At 44.4% G+C, this 24,887-nt stretch overlaps 1 protein-coding gene across 17 annotated transcripts in view; it reads left to right on the top strand.

The window, feature by feature from the left end:
- Window positions 1-24,887, top strand: part of GPATCH2L (G-patch domain containing 2 like) — a 196,788-nt gene that overhangs the window by 63,744 nt on the left and 108,157 nt on the right. For 3 of the 17 annotated variants that reach the window (XM_075926820.1, XM_075926822.1, XM_075926821.1), the window contains exons 6-9: window positions 36-103; window positions 943-997; window positions 4,681-4,766; window positions 20,904-21,001. In XM_075926820.1, coding sequence (XP_075782935.1) covers window positions 36-103; window positions 943-997; window positions 4,681-4,766; window positions 20,904-21,001 — 307 coding nt within the window. Of the gene's footprint in view, window positions 1-35; window positions 104-845; window positions 998-4,680; window positions 4,767-20,903; window positions 21,004-22,954; window positions 23,147-24,887 lie in introns of those variants that run through there. The other 14 variants (XM_075926825.1, XM_075926828.1, XM_075926827.1 and 11 more) reach the window with 10 other exon arrangements.

Genomic DNA, 24,887 nt, shown 5'->3' with positions numbered 1-24,887 from the left:
CTCAGATGAAGCTTTTGCCTATTTTTGTGTTTCAGGAGACCAGCTTGAGCACTCTGGGCACTGAGAGGATGGGTCACATTGTTAGTGACCCACGTCAAAAAGAGTAAGGACCTATATGCTACTGATTACGGTCTAGCACTTTTGAATAGGTGAAGGGGAGGGTGCATTATGAAGACCTTGAGACTTCCCCTTTCCATTTACTCATTGGGATCACGAGTGTGAGAACAAAATAACCTGTGGGATGGGAGGTAGTTGGGTCCAAAATTTGTTCCTTCTGTTGTGTTTACATTTACTCATATCCCCTCATTATAGGTTTGCCCTAATGTATAGCTGCAGAACACTTTAATTGCATTGCACCTTCCTCCTCCCTTCTTCACAACATGCACTTGAAAAATCCATCAGTCCCCAGCAGAGCCTTGGAGGGCTCTCTCTGCTTATTATTGAATAGCACTATGTATGGAGGAGCACTACGGGAACAGAGCTAGGCCATGGAAGTGGTGCTGACAGGACACCAGCCAGTTTGCCTTCCCCACAGATTAAATGTTCTGCATTTCCCTCCCAGCTCCTCCTCATAATCATGAGCAGAGCAGAGTGGTTGGAATTGCCACTGTAGTGGTTTGCCAGGTAGGGTGGCTCTTCCTGATCATGCTGCAGTGAATCCAGTCTTCACTGGCTATCAGCACTCAGATTCACTTGCCTACTTGTGTCTGAAGCTTTGTCATTTTTAGTATGAGTCCTGTGAGTGTTTAATCTGTCTCACTTCTTTCTCCATCTGTTTTTTTCCTCCCCATCTCTCTGTTCCCCATAACCTTTCTGCCCCTACTCCTTCTCTTTCGTCCTCCCAGTTTCTGGTTACCATCGACAGGGAAGAGAGACCGCAACCAGGTAAGCTGGCTCTTCTCTGCCCTTTTTTATTTTCTCCTTTGGTTTTCTTCTCTCTAGAAAGAACAAAGTGCTGGCTTCTGATTTCCACCACATTATGGCCTGTGCACATGAGGTAAGGCTGCCTCAGCCCTTCATCTCACTCTGAAATCTTCTGGGCTTCCAGTTCATCCTGCATGCCAGCGATCATATGGGCTGTTGGTACTGAATAGTTCCCTAGTACCCCAGTCATCTTCTGAAATCTCCCTTGGTCCATCTGATTTTTTAACTTCAGCCTTGACAACAAGCTGGATGGAAGAGTCTTCTTGGCTGTAGGAACTCTGGCCATAAGGAATTCAGTGCAAACCTATGAATGGGACTCATTCTAGATTTAAACCCTTCACTTTCATCCTTTTGGATCATGCTTTTTCCAGTGATCCTGAAAAGGAAGAAAAGCTGTTGGCCTGGTTACAGTTAAATATCAACCGGACAACAGAAGTACTGGGAAGTGATGCAGAGGGAAAATAGTCAGCTCCTGTGCTCTCCATTACTCCTACACAAGTGTGCACTGTCAAGTTTTCTCCAAAAGTGTGTTATGGAGATCACATTCAATGATAACTGGCTCATCTAGCCAAAGCAGGAGAGCCAGGTCTCTGTGATGCTGCCGAGGCAACGGACCTCTTCCTCCAGAGCACCAGTACTGTCTTGTTCCTCACAGCAATGGTGCCTCCTTCTGTTCAGTGGTCAGATAATCAGTTTCTTTCACAGACACTGATGTTGAATTCATCTTGTTTTTGAAATTGGGTTTCAGTCTTGCTGTCTCAGGTGGCTGAGTGAGCGTTCCCTGTCTCTGGGGTGATAGAACTACTTTTGTACCATAGTATTAATGTCACATCTCCCTCTCCAGCCCATTCAAACAGCTCTCTAACATTCAAAGTTCTTAGTGCTCTGAGTGTCAGAGTGAAGATTGACCGCACAGACCCTGAGAGCCATTGGAAATATTTTTCTTATGAACTTAAATAGCTACAAGGGTTGTTGGCATTTCCATCCCATAATAATGTAATGTTGTTTGTCTGATAATAGAATAATGGTCCATTTAAAGGAGGAGCCCTCTGGTAATTGACGGCTCAGAGATTATAGCATCTCTTTAGCTTGTGTCAAGCCTTTTGTTTATAAAAGGTGGCATTGAGTTCTGGATTCCTGAGAGGTGTTTATAACCAGAGTCCTTCCATAGCTGAAAGATTAATAATATCAAATATTATAAACAGGAGCAAGAAAACTTGGTCCTTTGACCTCCTCCTCTGTGCTTTTGAGAGGAGATTTTCAACAACAATGCCTGTTTGATCCACACATGCACTCTAGCTATCCTCTAGGCTATATAGGTTCCTATAGCAGAAATATGCAAAGTTGCTGCATGGGCTTCAGTTCACATCTTCTGAAGACACTATGCTTTAGTGTGTACTTTCAGGGCAAATATTGTCTTTGGTTCTGCATTTCTGCAAACAGTTCTAGACTGGGTTTCAAAGCTCTCGTTTCTTTCTGTGCGCTGCTAAGGGAGATACCTCAAGTGGAGCCATCATAAGGACAACTCGAAGAAGCGGTTACCTGCCTTGTAAGATAGCAGGTGTTCTTGGAGATGTCCCCTTACTGATACTCCACTACCTACACTTCTTCCTCTCTACTTTGGCACCTTCGTCTCTGAGAGACTTTGTAGTAGAGAAGGAACTGATGGTAGTTTGTTCATTGTAGATCTATGATCTTTAGTATGAGCCATTACAATGATTAAGGCACACACCCAGACCAAAAAGACACTGCTGTTAAAAATCTATTGAAGGCACGTAGACTTGGTCTACACTGCTAATTTTAAAGTGCAGCTGTGGCAGCACTTCAACATTGCAGTGTTGTCATGGCAGCAGCGCTGGGAGCTCAGTTCCCAGCACTAGGAGCCTGTTCATACTGGCACTTTACAGCACTGTAATTTGCTGCGTTTTGGAAGTGGGGGTGTTTTTTTTACATACCGGAATGGAAAAGTTATAGCTTAGTAAACTGTCAGTGTAGACAAGCCCGTACATGCCTACTGTGAACACCCATAGAGGAACACATTTCAAAGAATTCCAATTACTGTATGTGGTAAGTTGCTCTATCCTAAAATAGAGAGGTATCAGAGATGTCTAGTAGGAATGTTAGCATGTAATTGAATAGTTGTGTAATCACATGGGGAAGGGGCCAGCAGCCAGTGTGCTCTTGGCCCCACTCCTGGTGAGCCCCCCTGCCATCCTGCGCAGCTGCCTCTATATCAGAGGCAGCAGTATGGGGGTGGCAGGCAGGAGCCAATCTGCGAGGGGAGCCAATTTAAAAACCAGCTCCCAGCGCAGACCAGTTGCCTACTGCCCTGTCTGCAGGAAGCTCAGGCCTCCCCACAACAGATAGGAGCTGCTGCCGTGGAGCAGCCTCTGTCCGCAGGGAGCTCGGGCTGCACAATGGACAGGGGATGCTGCTGTGAAGTAGCCTCTGTCTGGTAAGCCTAGGCTCGCTTCAGACGGAGGCTGCTTCCCAGCAGTGCTGGGGGAAACCAGCAAAACTGGCTCCCCCCAGCACTGGATCCTGGCTGCCTCTGCCCCATTGCCTCTGTAGGAGCAGGTCTGTGGAGCAGGCACACACAGGGAGCTGGCTTGAAAGCTGATACCTCAGACATATTGGCTGTAGTGTGCCTCCCTTTCCCTCTGTGAGTCTCTCTTTCTATCAGAGGCAGCAGCGCGGGGGAAGGGAGGGGAGGGCAGGAGGTGGATCTGGTGCTCTTGGGGAGCCTGCTTAAAACCAACTCCTCATGGGCACTGCCTCCTCTCTTTTGCTGCCTCTGATACACAGGCGAAGGGGGGAAATGCATGAAGTTGACAAGATTAATGGTTAATTGTGTAATGACATCCCTACTATCTAGCATTTTAAAGCACACACAGAAATGGATTCCCTGCCCTGAAGAGCTTCCAGTCAAAGTTGAGAACAAACAGGAGGAGAGGATTTGGTGGTGATGCATGTGAGGTTAATGCAGGCATGTATAGGATAGCTAGCAGGATGAATTCTGTTTACAAGCTGCTCCATCTCATTATGTGGATGATTGACTGTTCAATTCCCACCCCTTCCTTAAAAAGAATAAAAACATTTCTAGGGTTGTGTCCTTGCAGATAAGATGCCCTTTATCGGGTTGATGGCTCCCAGGCTATTCCAGTGTGTGCAGTGTAAATAAGTGTAAAGACCAGAAGGGCAGGATAAATATCCCTACTTCTCTGAAACTGGTTTTAAAAGGATCCCTGATGTGAAGAGACCTTGCTAACTGAGGGAAGGGTCTCTCATCTAGCTGTGAAAGTAACGGGGAGCTCTCTCTTGAGTTTAACCTTGAAACTGAGCTTTTGGGAGCTTGGCTAGTCTTCTGGTAATGAATCTGCTTCATTGTGCTCAGTGTGAGGAAGGAGTTGTTTTACTTGCAGCTTAACTTGTATTTATGGAAGTGATTTCCATCTTTGGGTCCAAGGGCATGGACACCCTGAGGGAGGTGGACTCTGGACATGGAGAGCAGTAGTTCCATATGGGGCTCCCTGAACATCCTCCTGTTCACCGTGATGCTTGTGTGCTGAGCAAGAGGAGTAACTCCCCAGCAGGGTTGTTGCCTTGAAGGAAGGTAGAGTGGAGGGCTCAGTCATATACCACTTGGCCCTATTATTTGATGGTGTGTTGGAGAGAGTTTCTGAACAATGCATGAGCTGCTGCATCTGGAGACTGTTCCTTAAACACTGCTTAAATAATTTCTCTTGGACTTTCCAGTTCAATCCGTTATCTCCTTTGTACTCTCTGGATGTTCTTGCTGATGCCTCACACCGAAGATGCTTACCAGCACACTGCACTGCCAGGTAATTCCCCTGCTTTGTTCCTATTATGAGAATTGTCTCATTTCTTTTCCTTTAGCACATGTCTGGTACCTTGAGTACTAGTAAACCTGGGAGTTAATGCTCTTAGAAACCTGGGTTCCAGTACTAATAAAGTATACATGTGCAATGAGTTTGTCTCCACTTAGTTGCCAGTGAGTGTACAGAATAATGAGCAATAGGATGCTGGGAACAGAGCATGGTCTGGGTTTGAAATACATACTGGAGCTCTGCCACCCAGTGGCCAGTAATATCAAGCTAGTAGGTTGCTGTAGATCATATGAAGGCATAGATGGTCCTCTTTCAAGCAGGGGTTGGACTAGATGACCTCCTGAGGCCTCTTCCAAACTTAATCTTGCATGACTCTATGAAATGGTTGCCTATTAGAATTGGAGACCAAACTGCAAAGAAAGTGATGAGAGGCTAATCTGCATAACTGAGGAACCCTAAAATCCCTAAGTATCTGAAGTGGGTATCCTGAACCGATAGCAGACTGAGAGAACTTTTTGTGATTGGTGATATCTCTGTGCTTTGGCATTATGGTGAGAGACTTGGGTCAGGAATGATCAATGGGTTGGGCGTGTTTGAGTTGGCATTGTTGGGTTCCAGGAGGAAGGGTCATATGTTATACAAGTGCCTTCTTCTGGCCAATGCTAAATCTGATTGAAATGCTGGCCTCATAGCAGTTGCTGCTGTCAAAGTGTGAAGCACCTTTGCTCCTTTTGTACTGTGTTTGAATGAAGCCTAGCGCGGGAGGGAACTCTGCTATGTCCATAAAGATAGATTTATTCTGAAGGGTCTCTCCATGCTTAAAGTTTCAGTTTCCTTTCACTTGTTAATTAGTAAATAGGGTATGAAAAATATACTGGAGTTGTTCATCTAAATGAAAGGTTGGCATCTTCCCAGCTTAGCCTCTCCTCCCACTGGCATCTGCAGGGAATTCGTGATGTCGCACCATGATGTCATGCATGCAGGTCTGTGATTCCTGCTTAGGACACAGCAGCTGGAGGACCAGAGGCAGGATAAGAGTAAAAAGAATGCAAGAGATTACCAGCCAGCAAACATGCTTCTCACAATGGTTCTTGCGTTTAGATTTGCACGCATTGTAAACCCCATTGTGAATCTTAAAGCTGCATTTCTGCATAGGGCAGTGAGCAGATCTCTTCTGGTGCACTGAGCATATGCTAATGCTATGAGTGGAGCCAGCCATTCCTTGTACTCTCTATAAGACGACACCTGTTTCCTGCTAATAAATCCAGGCAGAGAGAAGCTGTTGGCACCCATGAAAATTTTCCCCTGGTCCCAAAGCTATTGGTTGTGGCTGTGTTGAGCAAAGTTTTTCTGAAGCAGGTGTGATTCTTGGAGTTTCTAATTTCTGTTACATGAATGATTTAGTAACCAATGGATGGGTGTGCATGCATCTTGAGATCCCTTCTTCAGAAATTACTACCCTATTTCAAAGAATAAACCTCACGTTCTGGCCCAACTTTAACCCTGGTAGTTTCTTCTTATCTTCAGTTCCTTCTGCATCTTGAAGCTTATGTTGTATTCTTTACCCCTTCTTCTAATCTGTGGTCATGTGTTGCCATATACTGTTAAGCAATTGGTTTGACCACACTAGAAGTGGCTTCATTTCAAGGGCCTGCAATGAGGATAAGTGGTTCCAGTGTTTAGTGTGAAAAATGCTCAAGATTTCTTTGGTATGAAAGATGCAGTAGAAGTGAAAATGCATTTGCATTTCCATATACCTAGGTAAGACTGAAATCTTTTAGTTGAAGATGCTTTGCTTTACCTAAAGATATGAAAAGGTCAGCCCGCTTTCACAAACTCTATTATAGCAACTTCAGAGGGGTAGCTGAGTTAGTTTTTCCTGTTACGGACTGCTTTAGTTACCAAAGTCTCTCAGTATTCCAGATTTGGAATCAGCTGTTGCTGTTAGTATATGCTTTTGTATGTTTCAAATCTTCCTACAGCGGCTTCATCTATCTACTTGTCCAAGGGTAGTGGGAAAACACAAAGTCAGGGTGGCTAAACCCTGGAAATAAGTTGCCTAGAGAGATTGTGGAATCTTCATCTCTGGAGATATTTAAGAGCAGGTTAGATAGACATCTATCAGAGATGGTCTAGATGGTACTGGGTCCTGCCGTGCGGGCAGGGGACTGGACTCAGTGACCTCTCAAGGTCCCTTCCAGTTCTAGTGTTCTATGATTCTAAGGTGTAGGAAGAAAGCGATGTCTGCTTAGACATTAGCCTGTCCTAGACGTTATGTAGAAATGTACTAGATGCCCACATGCAGTATGGCGCTCACTGTGTGAAGTACTACTGCTTCCCTCTGCTCGATTTCTTGAATTATTTGCTATTGCTGACTGCCTGGCTGGAAAGTTTTTGGAAATGTATCTGTTAGAAACACAGTTATCAAGTGGTGTTTGTTCTCTTTTTCCTCAAGGAAATGTTTTTTTTTGGGGGGGGGGGTTTCTCCCCCCTCTCTGGTGGTTTTTGGTGCAGTTTGTCTGGCAGTGCAGTGAGTGTTTTGGTGCCCAGTGCTATGTTTTAAACAGTGCTTCTGGTCAGAATGCTGAGTGCAGATCTATTGGCATATAAGAAGGGCTGTTTAGTGTCAAGGAGAAGGTACTTGTGGAGGGTTCCTTGGGAAGATGCAGTTGAAAGGCTGTATAAATTGTACCACGCAAGACTTCCTTTCTTGCTTTCTGTCTGTGATGAGGAGAGATTTTGTTCAAAGTGTCTGGGCAGCACTGGGAATTTCACACCCATCATTAAAAGCAGTTTTGTGTGTGTGCGATGACTCTGTTATCATTAGTGGTATAATTTTATTTTGCAAAGCAAGGAGAGTTTTCTGCTTTCTTGCAGCTCTCCCCAGGGGTAGCTGGTGTATTAATTTGCTGTATTGCCTCCTGGCTGTTCCCAGGCTGTTTTTCCTCTTCATCATGGAATTTTTAATGGCCCTGCTCCCTCTTGGGAGGTGTGCAAGGAAGAGTACCTCAGGGATCACTTCCCTTTTTTCACATGCCTATAATTACTCTCCTTTAAGAGCACAAAAGCGTTTGCTAATCATGCCTTGTCTGTTAAGGTTTCCACTTGACAGTGCAGACTTATACAGACAAGTGTACAGAGACATGGACAGCCAAGTATTGTTCTCCCCATTCTCTTCCCTTCACCTGTTCCACTACCACCCATTTTTCTCTGCTGCACCTTGACACTATGCATAGTGGTAGCAGTGAGCAGCTATTTGGGTACTGTAAATGGGCTAGGTTTGTAGATACTCAGAATCATTGATTAGACCTTAATATGCTCCATGGCTCCATCATTGGGAAGGTGCTTTATGTAGGTTTTTTCCCCCTTTTTTTCTTTTGGCCTGATTGGTCTGTTAAGCATGATCTTTCCTAGAGGGAGTCTATGAATTTCAGAGCAGACTTGAACCTCTGTTTCACCTTCCTTCTGGGTCTTGGAGTCTGAGTGATAGGTCTGAATGATAGGTGGAGGGAAGACAGATTGCCTCCATTGCCATTTGTTCCCTGGTCATCCTCCAAAATGTGGTTGGGGGTGGAAACTCATGTATTGTACTTTCTGGAGGTCAGAAGAAGGGGGACAGTCTGTATCCAGAGACACATGGCATTTAGATTATGGGAGTGGGGTGGAAGGAGCCAGGAATATAAATTAGGAAGAGCTCTGAGTTGTGTTCCTGAATCCTTATTGGGAAGAGGAAACAAGACAGAGATCCCCTCTTCTTTCTACTTTGGAATCTTTATTCAAGACACTGAAAGGACAGCAGTTCACTTGTGTGCCATCACACAGTTTTCAGTGTTTACCACATCTGTACACATCCTTTCTTGGTGACTGTGCTACTACTGCATGAAGTCTGATGAGTAGTGTAAATGACCCATGAGGTTTACATGATTTCAGAAGTTAACAATTTTACGGTGATTCTGGAACCTAAAAAAGTATGCTCCTTTTGGACTCCCGGGCATTGGGATGGCAGAAGAGAGGATGCTGCTGTGCAGAGGAAATGTGTGCTCTATGACGGGATAGCAAGGGACCTTTGCATGCATAGGAGCTGTGTGTGCTGATTGGATGAGCATCTTGTAGTGATTTACACATGTATGATGTGCAGATCAGACTTTGATGCCCAGCTGGTTGTTTCATTTCAAAGAGGAGGAAGAACTCTGCTCTCACGATTAATTTTGACCTTTGAAGCCACCATAAACAGCCTCAGGTTTTACCTCAGGGCTTAGAAAAAGAACCTTTTATTTGGCCTGTTTGCTGGTGATGCAGCATCACAACAGCAGCTGCTGGACTGTGTGCTACTTTAGTACCAATAGCCTTGTTAGAAGGCTGGCTCTGTTGAACATTTACTTTAACATGAGGCTATAGTGGCCTTTGTTTGGAAGACATGAGATTTACAACCACTCTTAATGCTCACTTGTAACTTTCACTAACATGATACAAGTGCCTTGCACCTAAGGATAGTGTTAGATTAAGGTTGGCATGGCACTGTGGGGTTTTAGTGAAAGGCTCATACCTTGTGGGTTGTTTTCACTAAGCTTCCAACAAAGTCCTAGATTGGGAAACATAACAAAGAGCTGAGGTTCTTTTGTATGCCAGTGGGAATGCTTCGCAGCAGCTATTCCTCTGAAAAGCTCTTCTTATTAAATTATACTATAGTTTTAATCCAAGTGTGCCAATCTGGCATGGAGAATTCTCTGGAAAGCTTGTGATGACATCTCGTTTTCTGCAGTTGTGATGATTCTGAGCCAGTGTCTTGGAAAATTAGATGTCAGTTTACAATTTGGGCTTCATTTTAGTGCCTGAGTTGTTTCAGTGGACTAAGTGAAATGAACATAGTGTTTCTCAGTCTAATTCCTTGTAGACAGTTGCCCACATCACATAAATGACCATTCCAGTTTGTGCTGAATTGACTCCTTCCCAAGAGAAGTGAAGAACTGAACTCCCCTCTTTATCCTACTGATGATTCTTCCAGTTCATGCTTGCTATGTCTTGATAGAGTGAAGAGGAGGAGGAGCTTATGCTGTGCTGTGCTGATCTTGAGATAAAATAGAGGATTTCAGATCCCTGGTTGTCAATCACATTTATTTAAATAGTAAAGTCTAAACCAAAAATGTATCTCTCTGGCTAAGTTTGCACCGGTGCAGAAGTAGGGCTCTACCAATTTTATGGCCATGAAAAATGCATCATGAACCATGAAATAAGCCCTTCCCTGTGAAATATGGTGTCTCCTTGTTCCTAGGAATGGCCCATCAAAGGGGCCTTCTGAGCTCTGACTGGGAAGTGGAGGGACAGGACTTGTCCCTCCCCTGAAAACTGCTCTGTCAGAGGGAACAAAGGACTAGACAGACCCACCTCCAGGTGCCTCCCCCTGCTGCAGGACACTATCTGGGACTGAGAAGCATCCTGAGGTTTCTACAGCTGAGTGTGGGATTAGAGGGTGAGGCGCTTTCTGCAGCCATGCAGAGAAAAAGCAGTATTGCCTCTCTCAAGCTGGTCAGGACTAGCAATGAGGAGCCCCTCGCTGAGGTGCTCCCAGCAGAACAGCGGTGATCAGACCCATTTCTACCTCTTCGAACCTTCTGCAGTTGATCCCTTCAGAGTCCAGCTGTCTAGAGGCAGCATGGAAGTGAAAGTGGCAATCCTATAACCAACCCACGATAGGTTTGCAACCTCCCCCCCCAATCTCTTTTTGGGTCAGGACCCAATAGTTAAAATACCATGAAATTTCAGGTTTGAACAGCTGAAAATGTGAAGTTTACCAATTTTCAAATCCTATGATGGTGAAATTGGCCAGAATGGACCATGAATTTGATAGGGTTCTATACAAAAGGAAGCCATAATCAAAACTCTTCTGGCTCATGGTAGGGAAAACAGCAAAACCCAATCTGCTGTCCATCAAAGATTTGTCCCTTTCTTCAGGTATAGCTCTATACAGAGTTGCACTCCCTGGTTTAATATGTTAAGAACAAGGATGGGAGAGAATCCAGATGCTCATGAGAACTCCAATCTTGTGGTTATCACTGTTTGTGGATAACTATAGATTCTTCTTTGGAGTGCTTGCATATGTCCATTCCACATTAGGTGTGTGTTGGAAATTTTCCCCTAGGCAGTAGAGGCTTCAGCAGCTTCTATAGAAGTGCCGACGTGGCACCTTATAAGAGCATTACCTTGACCCTCAGCTCAGGGAAGGGTTAGGGCTGGGGGTGAACTAAGAGCTGCATTGGGCAGCTCATCTCCCTATTTGGGAGTCTGGCCTCAACTTATGCTGAGCAATGCAGCCTGTTCTATTCCTTGGCTGGAAGCCCGGATGTAGAAGTGGGCCTCTGTCAACTTCAGGTGCTGTCAACCCCCAATGCTCTCCAGGCTGTGCAAGAGGTCCTGAAGTTCTCTGTGCTGCCCACTCTGGCACTGGCAGTATCCAGACCTCAGGGTAAGCCCACCTTGTGGCCCTTTCACCTGCTCTTGCCCTAGCATGTCCACTCACCATTGTAGGGAATGTCCTAATACAGTTCTCCCTCTAGAAGCCAGCACACCTTGGACATAGGGAGAAACTCAGAGCAGAGCCTAGGGATGTTAGGTAGCATGTAATTGAAGAGTTGTGTAATTGCACCAAATTTTAACGTTTACACAACTATTGGATAGTCCTAGGGGCAAGGGAGCTAGCTTCAGCAAGCCTACTGCACAAAAAGCCGAAGGGCTATAGATGGCACACAACCCACCAGCCACCACCATCTGCCCAATGAGACTCAACCATCTCCAAGCAAGGAGCTAAGAAGTTGAGGGTACTCCTGAGGATGACATACCAGATTATTCCTTGGATCCAGTTTTTTGGCGACAGCCTTTCACATTTCCTTCTAGCATGGTCTGCAAAAACTTCAGACCTCTAGGTCCTCGATATAGTAGTGCATGACTGCACCATCCAGTTTATTTCTATTCCCTCTACCTGCCTTTCTTAAGAGTCTCAAAAGAATCTCCTCACACAAGAGGTTCAGAGGCCTCTGAAGCTGGGGGCAGTGGAAGAGGTTTTGCCTTCATATTGCAACAAAGGTGTCTATTAGGGATTTAAGAATTTAACCAGTTAAAGTATCAACTTATTTGTTAATCTTACCGGTTAAACTCCTAGTGGCTGCTGGGAATGTTTAACCATGTAACTGATTGATTTTCAGTCAGTTCCCAGTTAGTATTTTTACATCCCTAGTTTCTATTCCTGGTAATTTTTTATTTTTTTTATACCAAAGGCTAAAGCTGGTCTACATCTTGTCCTAGACCTACGAGACAGCAACAAGTACCTACAGAAACTACTGTTTTGCATTTTCCTCCTGAGTCTCTTATTTTCCCTTCCCTGGATCCAGGAGACTGGCATGCCATTCTTGACCTTTCTGTCTTACCTCCATGTGGTAATCTTCCCAGGGCATGGATGCTTTCTTTGTTTTACAGTAGATTTGTCCCACTGCCAATTTGCAGTCTTCCCATTTTGCCTGGCTATGCATGGTGGTAATTGCGACTTACCTCAGGTTCTAGAGTATCCAGTTTTACCTGTATTTCGATGACTGGCTAGTGAAAGGTAGATCCAAAGCACAGATCCAATGCAACGTTAAGGTCCTGCAAGCCATGTGTTGATGCTTGGGGTTATTGATTAATATCAACACAAAGTTCATGTTCAAAGGATAGAATTAATCGGAATGGTGCTCATGTTGAGTTGTGCAAGGTTTAGACAGTCTGCGGCTCCATCTGGCCTTCCTACCAAAAGTGATGTCGTCTTTTCATGTGAATGAGGATATATTCCTGCCTGTGTTCTGTCCTAAGAGGCACAAGGTGGTGGAGGAGAGCTGTTTGTGCACCCAGGACGTCCAGAAGGCCTTGGACTTTTACTTGGAGTTTACCAAGACTTCCCACAAATGAATCCATCTCTTCATCACCGTGACTGATAGGATTAAGTGCCTTCCGGTGTCATCAGAGAGAACCTTCAAATGGATCACCTCTTGCATATGGACCTGCTATGAGTTAGGAAAGGCCTGCTACCACTGATTGTCAGGACCCATCCAACCAATGCTCAGGCATCATCAATGACCTTCCTGGTCCATGTACCAGTCCAGGACATTTCTAGAGCTGCGATGTGATCGTTGGTCTGTGTATTGACATCTTACTGCACCATCACTCAGTAGGCTAGGGAAGATGCTGGGTTCGGCAGAGCTGTGCTACAGTCTGCACAGCTGTGAATTCCCACCTGCCTGCACTGGTACTGCTTGGAGTCATCTAATGTTGAATAGACATGAACAATCATTCAGCGAAGAAAAGACAGTTGCCTGTTCTGTAACTGGTGTTTTTCAAGAAGTGTTGCTCATGTCCATTCCACAATCCGCCCTCCTTCCCCGTTGTTGGGAGTTTCTTGCAAGAAAGAATTGAGGGTGGCAGGAGCGGGCAGCATCCCTTGCCCCTCACCATGCGAACACCACTTCAGAGAACTCCAAAGCTGCTCCCCTACAGATACTGGTGAAGGAAAAATGTCTAGCATATGGCAAGCACACCCGGCTAAAGTGGAATGGACGCGAGCATCGCGCCTCAAACACCAGTTTCAGAACAGGTAACTACCCTTTTTTCACACAGAAATATATTGTTACTATACCAGGCAGCCTTCTCCAAAACACTGTGTGTGTGTGTGTGTGTGTGTGTGTGTGTGTGTGTGTGTGTGTATATATATATATATAATATGTATGTATGTATGTATGTGTATATATATATATATATATATATATATATATATATATATATATATATATATAGGGAGAGAATTTTAACATTAAAATTCTAGGCCTAGCTGCTCTCCCTGAACAGCTCCTGACAACTTGCCTCCCCCCCCCTTCTCTGAGCTGCTTTGTGACTGGTTAGTGTCCTTTTGATCTTTGAGTTTCAGCCTTGGCAGGTCAACTATGTAACTCATGGTTATGGCCTCAGTTTGGGAGAAGACTGGGCGGACCCATACAGTGTACCAGAGTCCCAGTCTTCCTACAGGGGTGAGCCACACAGCTTTTCCACTGCTAATGGGGAGCAGGTTTAAAACTAATAAAAGAAAGTTCTTCTTCACACAGCGTGTAGTCAACCTGTGGAACTCCTTGCCAGAGGAGGCTGTGAAGGCTAGGACTATAATAGAGTTTAAAGAGAAGCTAGATAATTTCATGGAGGTTAGGTCCATAAAAGGCTATTAGCCAGGGGATAAAATGGTGTCCTTGGCCTCTGTCTGTCAGAGGCTGGAGAGGGATGGCAGGAGACAAATCACTTGATCATTGTCTTGGGTCCACCCTCTCTGGGGCACCTGGTGCTGGCCACTGTCGGTAGACAGGATGCTGGGCTAGATGGACCTTTGGTCTGACCCAGTATGGCCGTTCTTATGTTCTTATGTTCCACCTCCTTAGATTGGACCTCTGGGCATTTGGCACTGCTGTGTCATACACTGTGAACTTGATTCAGTGAGTGCCACTGAGACCGACGCGGAGAGATTTTTACTTTCTTAAGGAGCCGGGCACTTGTGCAAGCATCTGCAGTCATTCAGCCAGTATTGTTACACAGTCAGGCTTATTACTCAACTGGAACATAGTGTAGCAAATCCTTGATTATCATAGAGAAATGAAGGTTAAAGCATGGTTGGTTCTCGGTAGCCAAAGCCAGCCAAGCTTTAGTGAACCCCATTGTTCAAGCTCTCTTTGGCTCTCCAGCAGATTCCCTAGTTTGTGTCTTAATTGCTTTCCTGCAGCCCACACTGAACTTTCGCCTCTTATCCCCCAACTCTAGTCCTTGGTTTTCCAGCTGGGGAAATGCTATTCAGCCTCCCTGCTAAGAGGCAGGGCTTGGTGGTTGGCTTAAAGAGGTATGGTGGTTGGCTTAAAAGTTTCAACACCTCAGATTTGCCCTTGTCTTCATGGATTCTCCACTGATCGAGAGCTGGCCTCTGCCAGTCTGATTCCAATTACCTGCTTAGTTCCACACAGCTAGGCACTATTCATACTTGAGCCTGAGAATAAGCAGACATCTCCTCCCTCTCACACTACATAACAATGCAGTATATAGAGAAAACTGAGACATATACGTGGGCTCCATATAAACATTGCAAAAAATTCCTACTTCATCAGAGCCTATAAGTAGGATCTTTACAGTTAATGGCTCACCTCTTGCTGTTTGTCAGGAGGTGACTTATCTGTGCCAGTTGATTGGTCTTCCTGTTTGGTTTTTGATATGCATCCAGCTTCCAATAAACCATCATAGCTACCCTGTACCTCTCCTTATAATAACCAATCATGACATATATGGTGTTTGTAGGGTAATACACAGCACTGCCACATTCTTGATAAGATGTACTCTTCATGCTTGGAGGCTGTTATCCTAATGCACTTAACAGGGCCCATCTGTCCTCCCACCCCTGTATGCAGATTTACAGTGCCTGAAAGTGCACTGAGCACTTGAAATTGACACTTTTACCACCAGGTCAATCAAAGTTAGTGAGCAATCAGTGGGCTTTTGATTAACTAACTGGAGTGTGGGTGATCAATAAGGGATAAATTTGAATGAAATAGATATTATGGGGTGATTTATGACCACTGAGTAGAAGCAACAGGGCTGCTGGATGCAGCGTAGTTGGTACTTGCATCTGAATAGGAAACTGTTCCTCCTCGTTTTCAGAACAGTAAAGAATTCTGAAACTTTAATAATGGACCATATTTAACATTCTGTTTTTGTAATTGTAATGAGAGGTGGTTGTGCTTTGAGCATGGAGCTCCTGAATTCTGATCCTAGCTATAGCTTCCTTCAGTGGCATTTCATTTCACATCTTTGCCATAAAGGGAAAGATAATGCCTATCTTCTTCCAAGGAGTGTGGTGGGAATTGACTGGTTGATATCTGTATAGTTAGAAAGTTGAGAAGTGCTGAAGAAGAGCTAGTTGTTTTATTTTATATGGTCATTTATACAGTCATCTTGTAATCTAGTCCTGCCTTAAGAAAGGTGCAAAATAAAATTCTTAGGCTACAGTTATTTGCAGGGTTTAACAAACTGCAGCGAAAACCACTCTCCAGCCCTGCACTGCACATGCGTGAGACCCACACTGCGCATGTGCGAACCACTGGTGAACAGGGTAACTGGCTGAAATATACTCGGCATGGGTAAATAGATAAGCGGATTTGTCAAGCCCTGGTTATTTATTTTGAACACTGAGAGCTGTTTAGGTTCAAGTGTTCAGAAACCGATCACAGGCCCCACCTATGCTTTACAAAAATTGGCTTATGAATAAGAATGTAAATAACTTGAAGGAGCTTTTGAGAGAATACCTCATGTAACATATCAGTGTTAGGGTATGTCTACACTACCACTAGTTCGAACTAGGGTGGTTAATGTAGGCAACCGGAGTTGCAAATGAAGCCCGGGATTTGAATTTCCCGGGCTTCATTTGCATATTGCCGGGCGCCGCCATTTTTAAATGTCCGCTAGTTCGGACTCCGTGCCCGCGGCTACACGCGGCACGAACTAGGTAGTTCGGATTAGGCTTCCTATTCTGAACTACGGTACACCTCGTTCCACGAGGAGTAACGGTAGTTCGGAATAGGAAGCCTAATCCGAACTACCTAGTTCGTGCCGCGTGTAGCCACGGGCACGGAGTCCGAACTAGCGGACATTTAAAAATGGCGGTGCCCGGCAATATGCAAATGAAGCCCGGGAAATTCAAATCCCGGGCTTCATTTGCAACTCCGGTTGCCTACATTAACCACCCTAGTTCGAACTAGTGGTAGTGTAGACATACCCTTAATGATTACAGTCTGCTGGGTGTGTATATCCTATTTTTGTATGTGAAGTTAGACATATGAAGTGTAGATCTATTTATAGTTCAGATATGCTAATGAGAGCCATTACTGATGCTTGGGAAACTTAACGGCTCAAATCAACAACCTATGAATACTCTTGTTTGTCCTGTAAGCCCAAACCGTGGTTGGCCCTAGAAAGCTGTGTATCCAGGCCACCTGATACTAAAACATATTTTGGATCTGGCACTTTTCCACTCAAAGGGAGAAAAGTTTGAATTGAGCACAAAGAATTCCCAGCTTGGGCAAAAGGGATAGAGGAAGAAGGAAAACAATAGAGTCTGTTGCCAAATGCCAGGAAACTACTCCCCCACTTGCCACCCAAGATGCCTGCTGAAAACATCTAAGATTGAACAGGGGGAAGGATCAGGTCCAAACTAGGAGGTTGCTTAGCTTGCAAAAGATGTTTAAAGCAACTGTGTAGGGTAAGAACTTGCATGTAACAAGTTTCTTAGTATTTTAAAATTAGTCGGCATTTTTGTTTATTTAAATTAGTAACTTACTTAGATCTGATTGTTTTCACTTCCAGCCACTTAAAGCATACTTCTTGCACTTCATAAAAACTCTCTTGTTTGTTATCAAGTCCAGTGTAAATGATTGTTGGGGGGGGCGAGGGGAGAGCGAGAGCAACCACTGTTCCTATCTCTCATTCAGTGATAGAGGGCAAGCCTTCTAAGCATTCTCTGTGTAAAACTTTTACACGGGGTCAGATGGATTTATTTGGGGGTTTGGTCTCTTTTGGAGGTTGGTTTCCTGGGTGCTGAGCCCTCCTAGAGCTGAACTGGTTTAGTGTCTGTGTTGCTCTGCAGGTTACCCCAACTCTGTGCCTTGCCTGAGGGAGACCAGAGCTTCTGGCTACACAGGTGGATGGGAGCCCCACAGGGTAGGAAGACAGGTGCTAGTGGCATGATCAGTATACCAGGGGGTAACCAGAAGGGGACTTCGGTTCTCTAACCTTTCACAAAACCTATGCTACAGTTGTCAAATTTTGTATTCCATTATCGTGAATGTGTGGGCAAATCAGGTATTTTGAGTGAGAAGTCACATATTCAGCTGATTCACAAATACCCCGTTTGCATGAGTGCACATACTAAATTGTGTGAGCTTTTTTTAAATCTGTCCCATAGGCCCAGATTTTCAGTAGGCTTCTGTTTCTTTCACAAAGTCATGGAAATACTTGAGCTTGATCTGCACACAAAAAACTGAGGGCATTAGAAAATTTGGGCTTTCATGGAAGCTGACTTCCAGGCTTTAAAATAAAATCATTCTACTGGTAGAATAGTGGTAGAAATGTAGCCGTGTTCTTATTATCTCTGCCGTGACTGTTCTCATGTTGTACATAATGACCCTGGCAGCTTTTAAGCTTTAATTGATGGCACAGAATGTACAATTTTGGTCTGTTGTGCATTGTTGGTCATCAGAGTTCATGAATTTGAGACTTCTGCCTAGCTAGAGCTAAGAATGCTTCCACAGTTAGTAGAATATCCTGTTTAGCCTCGTTCTTAGGGCTTCCTACTCTGCTGTGCTGATGCAGTTCAGGGTTGAATTGCAGCATCCAGTCTTGGATTCCTATGAACTCAGATTCCAAACTCTGTGAACACATTATGAGCAAACACATTTCTACATGAACAAACACTCAGTTGGAAATATGAAAGCACGAAACTCATTTCCCTGATGACCTACAAGAAACTGGAGCCCATGACCCTAAGGATGAAAAGCATAGTTATTAAAACACTAGAAAAATAATTATAGAAATACCAGCTGTAAAAGTATGAGAATCTGAAATGAAATGGAAGATTTCCTTTTATCTTCGGTACTTACATGGCCCTCAGTACACTAGCAGTGGAAAACACCTCATAATTATATTTGTGCAATAGAAAAGTGCAGCTATTCCTGTTTTACAGACAGAGAACAGAAGCAGAGAGACTTAGCCTGTCTACACTACCCCGCAGTTTGGATCATGGGGGCATGGAAAGCAGTGCCCACGAGATGGCGTGTAGTGAAGGCTGCCTCCCCAAATCTTGTGCCACTGCAGGGGGAAAGATTACCCAATTAGACTCAGGTCCAGAGGGAATGGTCAACTTGAAGTCCCTGGAAAAATCTCCCCCCAGGGTAGTCCCGAGGATGAAGTAGCTCTTGCTCCCAGCCATAGAGTTTTTGCAGTCTGAGCCACAGTGAACAGGCTTTGGGGGGGAAGAAGTGGAGTGAGGATGCGTCACAGGGAAGGGGCAGAACAGGGCATGGCCAAGGGCAGAATGGGGGTGGGGCTGCAGGGAGGGATGGGGTCAGGTAAAGTGAGGGTGGAGCCAAAGGTGGAACAGAGCAAGATTGCAGAGGAAGGGGTGGAATGGGGAAAGGCTCTGGGTTTGGAGCTCTCATCCCCCTTCCCAGCCTCTGCATGACTCTAAGGTCTCAGCGTCTGCCTTCCCCACCTCTTTTGGGTCCTTGGGAGAGCTGGGACGTGTCCTTGAATGAAAGAGGCAAGAAGCTTGAATGAAAGAGGCAAGAAGCAAGGGGAAGCTTTGTTCACTGCCCAGGAGTGCTGTGTTGCAACTCCTCCATGTGCCCCTCTGTGGCTGCAAACTAAAAAATTGCTAGTTAACATTAACATGGTCCTCTACATCTGTGGCACTCAACCTTTTTGGGCTCAGGACTCATTTGTAAATGTTTATGGCCTGTTGCAACCCAGTAAATAGTCAGGAAGTGGAGGCCCTGGGGTAGCTTTTGTCAGGTCCTTCTGGGGTCCTGCCCTGCGTTCACTCCCACAGCAGCTCCTGTACAGTAGAGCTGGCTGGGCTTGGCTCTCTGTTCTGGGCATTGCTACCTCTGGGATTGCAGGCCTGCTCAGGCACTGCCTCCCTAACTGGACCAAATTTGCGGGAGTGGAGTTGTGACCGGGCTCATGATGAGGTTGCAGTGCCACATACTCAGATTTGGCCTAGCCAGATTCCTGTCCCATGATGGCTGTGCCAAACCTGCGTGGTGCTGTGAGCCCAGCCAGTGCTGTGGAACAGCAGGCACGGGAGCTGCTATGTGACCCTTCGAAACGTTCTGGTGTCACAATTTTGGGTGTCAAGCAACAGGCTGAGAAACCCTGTTCTATATTAATGCCAACGAGGAACGTTTTAGTTTAAGTTTACATTCGCAGCACTCAATTGGGGCAATAACAGTGCAGCACTTTGCTGTGCACTGCTATTTACACCTCTGTAGTCTCAACCCAGGGGCAGTATCGACAAGCCCAAAGTAAGATAGGAATCCTGTGGCAAAGGGGGAACTTGAACTCAATTTTACTAAGTTATTCTTCTCTGTTCATTGTGGATTATTAAACATTCTATGTTAAACAGAATATATTTTCTGTATTAAACTTCATGATATTTCTTATGAGCGGAGGTCAGTGTCCATGGGAGGATTAGATGACAGTACTCTGTTCAGGCTTCATCCACAATTCCAGTTCCACTATGATCCGTAATAAAGATAGTATTTTTCTAAAATGATAGTTAAATTGATGTATAAGAAAACATTATCATTAGACTTCAGAGTTAACAAAAGCTCATGTGGGAAGTTCGGGCTTTTAAAGTGTTTCAGTCTATTCATTAGCTCAGTAAGGCTGTATTACAAAATGTTGTATGTACTAGCATATACCAAGCTCTGATGTTTTCAGCACAATTGCATAACAGTTTTGAAAACACAGGAGCCTGATTTACATAAGCAGTAATATATTTGTGCCAGAAAACAGGTAAAAATTTTGTAGTCTAGGCACATCCTATGATAACGTTCCAAATGCGATATGAGTGCAGAGCTATTTTCACAACCATAGAGGCAAGAAAACTTGCCTTGCTTTTTAATGAAAGTTTACAATCTCTAGAAGGTGATAGGGCCCCATAGAAATACTGATATTGCATCCACTAAGTACCTAATCGCTCCCATCCCTGCCCGTGTACTGATTTTATTAGCTATTTCGGAGCTTTAAAGAGCCTATATTTTTGGGAATATCAATCTGCTTGCTTCAGCTCAGGTCTGGGATCTAGTGTCTGAGCTTTAGGACAAAACAAAGTTTTGGTCATAGGCTGTGGTTGCAGTAGGGGATATGAATGAGTTGCTACTTTTTCTGGAGGTTGTCCCATTAACCAGGCAGCAAGCAGATTAGGGAAGCTGGCCAGGAGGTGTTGAAAGTTTAGTGATCAGTGTCTCTTCCCAAGAAGGTGATGTTCGGACAATCTTTTTAATATTTCAATTTCCTCATCCCTTACAGACAGACAAACGTACACCTGGGACCGCCATGCTCAAGGGATATCAAGAGGAAACGAAAGCCAACAGCAGCTGCAGCCTCTCTTTCCAGCCCTGCTTCAGGTAATTTGATTTAACCCTAGCACTCCTGCCTGTGCAGCATTATTTGTCATGGGAGGACATTCCAGCATAGACAAAACACTGGGACCAAGACTTTCAAAAGTGGTTAGTGATATTGGGTGCTTCGTTTTTTGGATCCCCAACTTCTTTGATGCCTAAAAGGACCTTGATCTTTTTCAGGAAGTCTGAAGCATTCACCTGCTGAAAACCATGCCTTTTTAAGGTATTTTAAGTTGGCACCCAAAAATCACTAGTTATTTCAAAATCTTGGTGTGCAGGATTTCCTAAACTGGAGAGTGGGGGAAGACATTCTGAAAATAGCACAATACTTGCAGGAATATTGTGAATTAAAGTTAAACGAAACACCATTACAAAGGTGATAGTGAACTGTGGCTGTAAATGGCTTTCACAGCAACTAAAAGGGTGGCCTAATGAATAAATATATGAAGGTGCACCCATGGCGAGTTAGTATCATTGACACTGCAAAGTCAATGTTCTGTACTGCTGCTGCACAAGCCATTATTTCCACAGTTCTACAATTAAGTTATGTAACCCCATAGCAATGAGGAGGCAAGCTCCTGTACTTCCCAAATCTCTTTCACAATGTTTTGGTTCCTTCTATCAAGGAGGTCTCCGGACCCTTTGCTGCAAGAGCCTAGTTCTCACTATGGTTGATGGCTCATCTTTCAGTATCCACACTGGTAATGCTGGCTCCGCCTGGAGCCATTTACCACCTCCTAGGGATAATGGCCCCTTTCCCCTTCTTGCTCCAGGAATGTAACATCTAGAATTCTGGGTTTTTTCCCCCCTAAGTGGATGATACCTCAGAAGTGGCTGGTTTTTTTTTTTTTTTTTTTTTAGGGTTTTGAAAGTGACTCAGGTGTGAAATAAGTCTAAGGATTAGAGAGGCTTTTAGGAGGCAGGGAGATACCTGCCTAGAGTGAGTTTACTCTTGGAAATTTTTAAATCCCAACATTGCGATTGCTGTGTGACCCGTGTTCCTCCTGAGAGCTTGAGACAAAATTTGATGTCAGGAACCAGCAGCAAGAAAGTGGGTGGCCAAGAAAAAAAAAATGATCACATCCAGTAAACAGTGGGGAAGACCAGAGGAACTGCCAATGGATGGGTAGAATCTTGTTGGTACCTTTTCTGGGAGCTTGTGGGAAATTAAGAATAGTGGAGCTAGAAGGAAATCATGCAGTCAGTATGTTCAGATTATATGTCTTTTCAATATGCATCCAGAGGGATTTCTATATTGGTTTCAAAGGGACAAAAAGTGTGTCCCTGGTAAACAACTGAAGTGTGTCAAGTTTGCTTCTTCCTGGCAAAAGTCTGTTTGCTGGTGGTATTAGATTTTAGCAGGTCTATTTGTGGCCTTGCATATTATACCAGGATAATCAGATTCATAGCATGGAAAGTGTTGTAGAAATGTATCTAATAGCTAATTCTGATAATTCTTCAGGTATATAGAGTTCTTGATGGGAATTCTTGTCCTATCATAATACTTTATCCTTTTGCTGATTTCCAGGGTTCTTCCTGTTCAAAATGTGACTTTTGTCATTTATTACCGCTCTGTTTCTATAGACTGATCTTCCATTTCTGTGGTTGCTTTTGTCAAGATAAATTCCAACACCTTTAAACAACTTTACCCAGCCTTGTGTTTATAAGATGACAGAGACAATTGCAGACTCTCTTGTGTACTTTTGTTTGTTATTAAAATGTCAAATTAACCAGGGTTTTCCCATCCTTGGGTTATCTTGACAACATCAGTTTTTCTCAATTGCAGAGTTCACTTTGAGAAATCCTATTCCTGCAATGAAAGATAATGTTCTGGGGTGAGTTAGAATTCAGGTCCTAAATGAGGGAAGGGATCAGGCACATGTACGTAGTGCCAGATTTCTCCTTTAAATAGCTCCTTGGCTGAGTCCCACTGCTCTTGTCTCACTTGTTGACCAGGTCCTGCTTCATTGAGTTCTTTTTTTGCAACCTGAGTGCCCCGTGGAGGTGAAGGACACAGCCTGAGCTGGCTCCATCAGTCAGCAGAACAAATGGGCTTGCTCTGCCTAACATCGGGCTATCTTGGATTCCACCTCTTTTATAGAGATGAGTGATGAAGAGGGGATTGTTCCGCTTTGCAGCTGTATTAATACACATCAGGGGCCAGCTCCTGGCACTAAATCACGCTTCTGCATACATCTGTTATCAGACTCCTCACCAGCGTGATGAACAAGACTGCAGATAGAGGCTTCCTCGTGTCATTCTTTATAGGATTTTCCTAAAAGAATAAATAGCTCAAATCTCTGCCAACACTCTGTGCTGTCATTGTGATGAATTTAGCTTCTTTCTTAAACATGCAGCTACAAATCTTCTCCAGTCGCACCCTCCCCTACCCACACAAAGTTTTAAGTTGAATTTGACTGAATTCAGCAGATGTTGTTAAAGGCCATGTGAAATGCACATAGTCACTCTAATCCAGTGTCAGGAATGAAAGGAGAGACCATTTATTTGGTAACCTAACAGGCTAGCTAAGTTAATTACCCCTTCTCTCCACATGCCCTTGCTCCCTAATAAATAGAGTCTGGTAACGCTTGTTCTGTCAGAAAGACCTATATTCAAAGGCATGGCTAGATGTACGCAATAAGCTAAGGGGAGCTTCCAAATCTATATCACATTGTCAGAGCAAAACATTTCCAGTAATAGCACTGCTGCCACAGGCCAACTGGATTAGTGACTGCTGTTAAACTAGTTGTCACTGGAGAAAGAGATTGGGTATTTTCCCCAGAACTCTTGAGAACTAACAGGAAGGAATTCAGACAGGAGACTTCATTGCCCCAGGAAGTGACTTTTGTCTTAGAAATATGTTGGGCAGTTCTTTTTACTTTCTTGCCCAGAAAGGCTGAAACTAAAAGCCAGGGCTTTCCAGCTAGAATTCTATCATGGTATAAACCACAAATTCTAACTAGAAGCAGGTGAGTGAGGAGATGCATGCAGTGTATCAGACTGGATGTCCCAGATTAGTCTTCTGTAGCTTGGCTAAATGAAAAAGAAATGTGAACAATCCTCTTCTGTTGTGAGAATATTTATTTACATGTTGGCTGTGTACTTTGTGTTGTATAAAACACAGAAGCAAAAACTGTAACTGCCCTTAGATACTAACAAATGAAATCATGGGTCATTTAGCTTATTCCTGTAAATAATTATTCATGCTGTCAAGTTCTGTTAATGGGGACTGATTGACTAAGGAGATGGAGGTTGGAAATGGTATATGTAGCATTTTACCTCTAAATTACTAGCTACAATCCAGTCCAGACATTAGGTAATTGTTGAGCTTAGGTATGGAAACTTTGACCTGTTCCAATCTGGTCTTACTTGCAGAAATATTTGGTTTAGGAGATTGCAGATGGGTTCAAGTCTGTTGTGTCTTGCCACATCTGCGTAGCTCAGTGGGTCTCAAACTGCAGTCCGCAGACCACTAATGGTCTGTGGCCACCTTACAGGTGGTCCATGGCTCGTGCTCAGCCCCCTTCTTCCCCTGACAGCAGAGAGCCCACTCTCCATCTAGGGCTGTTAAACATCAGTTAATTCAATAGTCAATTAACCTCATGAATTTTTATCGGTTAGTCGACCGTTCTGTAGTCCCTGGGGGTGAGGCTGGCAGCCGGTACACTTCATCACCACTGTCAAGGCGCCCCCTGGTGTATCAGAGGCAGCGGCGTGGGGTGCCAGGCGGGAGCTGGTCCATGAGAGGAGCCAGTTTAAAAACCAGCTCTCCTCGCATACTGACTTCCTGTCACCACACACTGCTGCACAGCATGGGGTGGCAGGATCCCCTGTCTGAGGGGGTGGGACAGGGCTGAACTCCCAGATCTCACACAAGCCAGAACTGAGC

Source organism: Pelodiscus sinensis, chromosome 4, assembly GCF_049634645.1.
Source record: "Pelodiscus sinensis isolate JC-2024 chromosome 4, ASM4963464v1, whole genome shotgun sequence".
Lineage (NCBI taxonomy): Eukaryota > Metazoa > Chordata > Testudines > Trionychidae > Pelodiscus > Pelodiscus sinensis.
The sequence above is the reverse complement of the archived record's forward strand: the minus strand, read 5'-3'. Positions and strand labels throughout refer to the sequence as shown.